The sequence below is a fragment of the Pelophylax lessonae genome, assembly GCF_965119305.1.
Source record: "Pelophylax lessonae genome assembly, chromosome: 9".
Taxonomy (NCBI): domain Eukaryota; kingdom Metazoa; phylum Chordata; class Amphibia; order Anura; family Ranidae; genus Pelophylax; species Pelophylax lessonae.
This window is the reverse complement of record NC_138776.1, coordinates 7030980-7033152: the sequence shown is the minus strand read 5'-3', so window position 1 is coordinate 7033152 and position 2173 is coordinate 7030980. Positions and strand designations below refer to the sequence as shown.

The 2173-nt window shown below is 43.9% G+C and overlaps 1 protein-coding gene across 1 annotated transcript; it reads left to right on the top strand.

Annotated features, from left to right (window-relative positions):
• Nucleotides 1–298: 298 nt before the first annotated feature.
• On the top strand, nt 299–1538 carry LOC309563679 (C3a anaphylatoxin chemotactic receptor-like; the record flags this gene model as incomplete). Its single annotated transcript, XM_082268277.1, has 2 exons — nt 299–911; nt 1198–1538. Exons 1-2 carry the CDS (start codon nt 302–304, stop codon nt 1536–1538), a joined length of 951 nt encoding a protein of 316 aa, XP_082124403.1. The 5' UTR covers nt 299–301.
• Nucleotides 1539–2173: the final 635 nt, after the last annotated feature.

Sequence of the window (2173 nt, the reverse complement as noted above, 5' to 3'; positions counted from 1 at the left end):
CTAAACCTTATGGATAGCCTTCCGAGAAGAGTTGAAGCTGTTATAGCTGCAAAGGGGGGGGGCAATTCAATATTGAACCCTACGGACTAAGACTGGGATGCCATTAAAGTCCATGTGTGTGTAAAGGCAGGCGTCCCAATACTTTTGGTAATATAGAGTGTGTGTGTGTGTATATATATGTTTATACACACACACGCACATTTTTTATATTAGAAGTTACATTATTTTTCTTACAATAATATAGAATTAAATAATTATCAGACAGATGAAGTAACTCTTGATGTCTTTACAGGTAAACAAGATGTCCAATGTCAGCAGTGAAATGGAACCAACCATGATTTACAGTTCTGTGGATTTGTTCACAATCCTGGTTTTATCTTTCACTGCTCTCATGGGTGTCCCCGGCAATGCTCTGGTGCTTTGGGTTACTGGAGTGAAGATGGAGCGGACCGTGACCACTGTTTGGTTTGGGAACCTTGCTCTGGCCGATATCATCTGCTGCTTGTGTCTTCCATTCATTATAGTGCAGTCCTTCTACCCAGACTGGCTGTACGGTCCTGTCCTCTGCAAGATGTTATACTTCATTGTTATCCTTAACATGTATACCAGTGTCTTCACCCTGGTGGCTATCAGCGTTGACCGTTGGATTCTGGTTGTCCATCCCGTGTGGGCCCAAAATCACAGAAGAATCAAAATGGCGTGGATGATATGCTTGGCTATTTGGATGTTGTCCTCCGTGATGTGTCTGCCTGCCACCATCTACAGAAGATATGACACCTCTAATAACAGGACCTTTTGTTATTCAGATCCTCACACGATAGAGCCAAACATTCTTACAAGTGCAATTTTCGGATTTCTGATCCCTCTTATTATTATTTGTATCTGTTACATTCATTTGGCTTTTAGGCCCCGTTCACATAGCAGCGAGGCTACTTCGCACCGCGACCTCCGAGGTCGCGGTGCGAGCAGCGTGCCGCGACCTTGGAGCGGCCGCCACGGACTTCATAACATTGAAGTCTATGGCGGTCGCCTCCTGGTCGCCCCAAAGAAGCTCCGGACCCTTTTTCTAAGTCGGAGCGACTTGTGTCGCTCCTATTAGAACGGGTCCGCAGCTTCCCTATGGGAGGCGGCCTACGGCGACCTGTGAGGCGACCAGGTCGCCTCACAGGTCGCCTTAGTGTGAACGGGGACTTAAAGTACAAAATATCAGATTTTCTGAAGTAGGAAGAAAACCCATCAAGATGGCAATAATTATTATTATCGTGTTTTTCATCACCTGGGCCCCCTACCACATCATAGGAGTAACCCGGCTATACACTGATAATGATGTACTGTTCATCCTGTACTTTGTCTCACAGTCTCTGGCCTTCTTCAATAGTTGCATCAACCCAATACTCTACGTCTTCTTGGGGAAAGATATGAAGGAAAAACTGAGACAGTCTATTGGGGAGATCATGCAAAATATATTTCGGGAGAATTTATTATCCCCACCACCCTGTGAGAACAAGCTCACCGTAGAAGAAAGCCTCCCGCTCTAATGTATGAGACGGATTTGTAGATGTTTTATTAGCAATTCTGATCAACTGCAGAAAATCTTATCAGTGCGTGTTAGGGGGGCCATACTGAATGTCCTGAATAATTCACATGCCATCAGGGCTTAGTGCTTATTGATCATTTGGGTTAGAAAGCTAGGGACACATTTAACCCTTTGATCGCCCCTGGTGTTAACCCCTTCCCTGCCAGTGTCATTAGTACAGTAACAGTGCATATTTTTAGCACTGTTTACTGTAGTAATGTCACTGGTCCCCCCAAAAGCATCAAAAATATCAATTAGGGGTCCGATCTGTCCGCCGCAATGTCGCAGTCCCACAAAAAAAAAAAAATCTCTGATCGCCGCCATTGCTAGTAAAAAAATAAATAAATAAATAAAAATGACATAAATATTTCCCCTAGTCCGTAGACGTGATAACTTTTGCGCAAACCAATCAAAATACGCTTATTGGGATTTTGTTTACCAAAAATATGTAGCAGAATACAAATTGGCCTAAAATTTGCTCCTCATCTGGGATCTCCAACCCTACTATACCTCATGTCATCTCAAATACCAGCATTGAGAGGGATGATGGTATAGCAATGAGTGGCACAGAGACTTGCACCCAATCTGCTAGCAGTA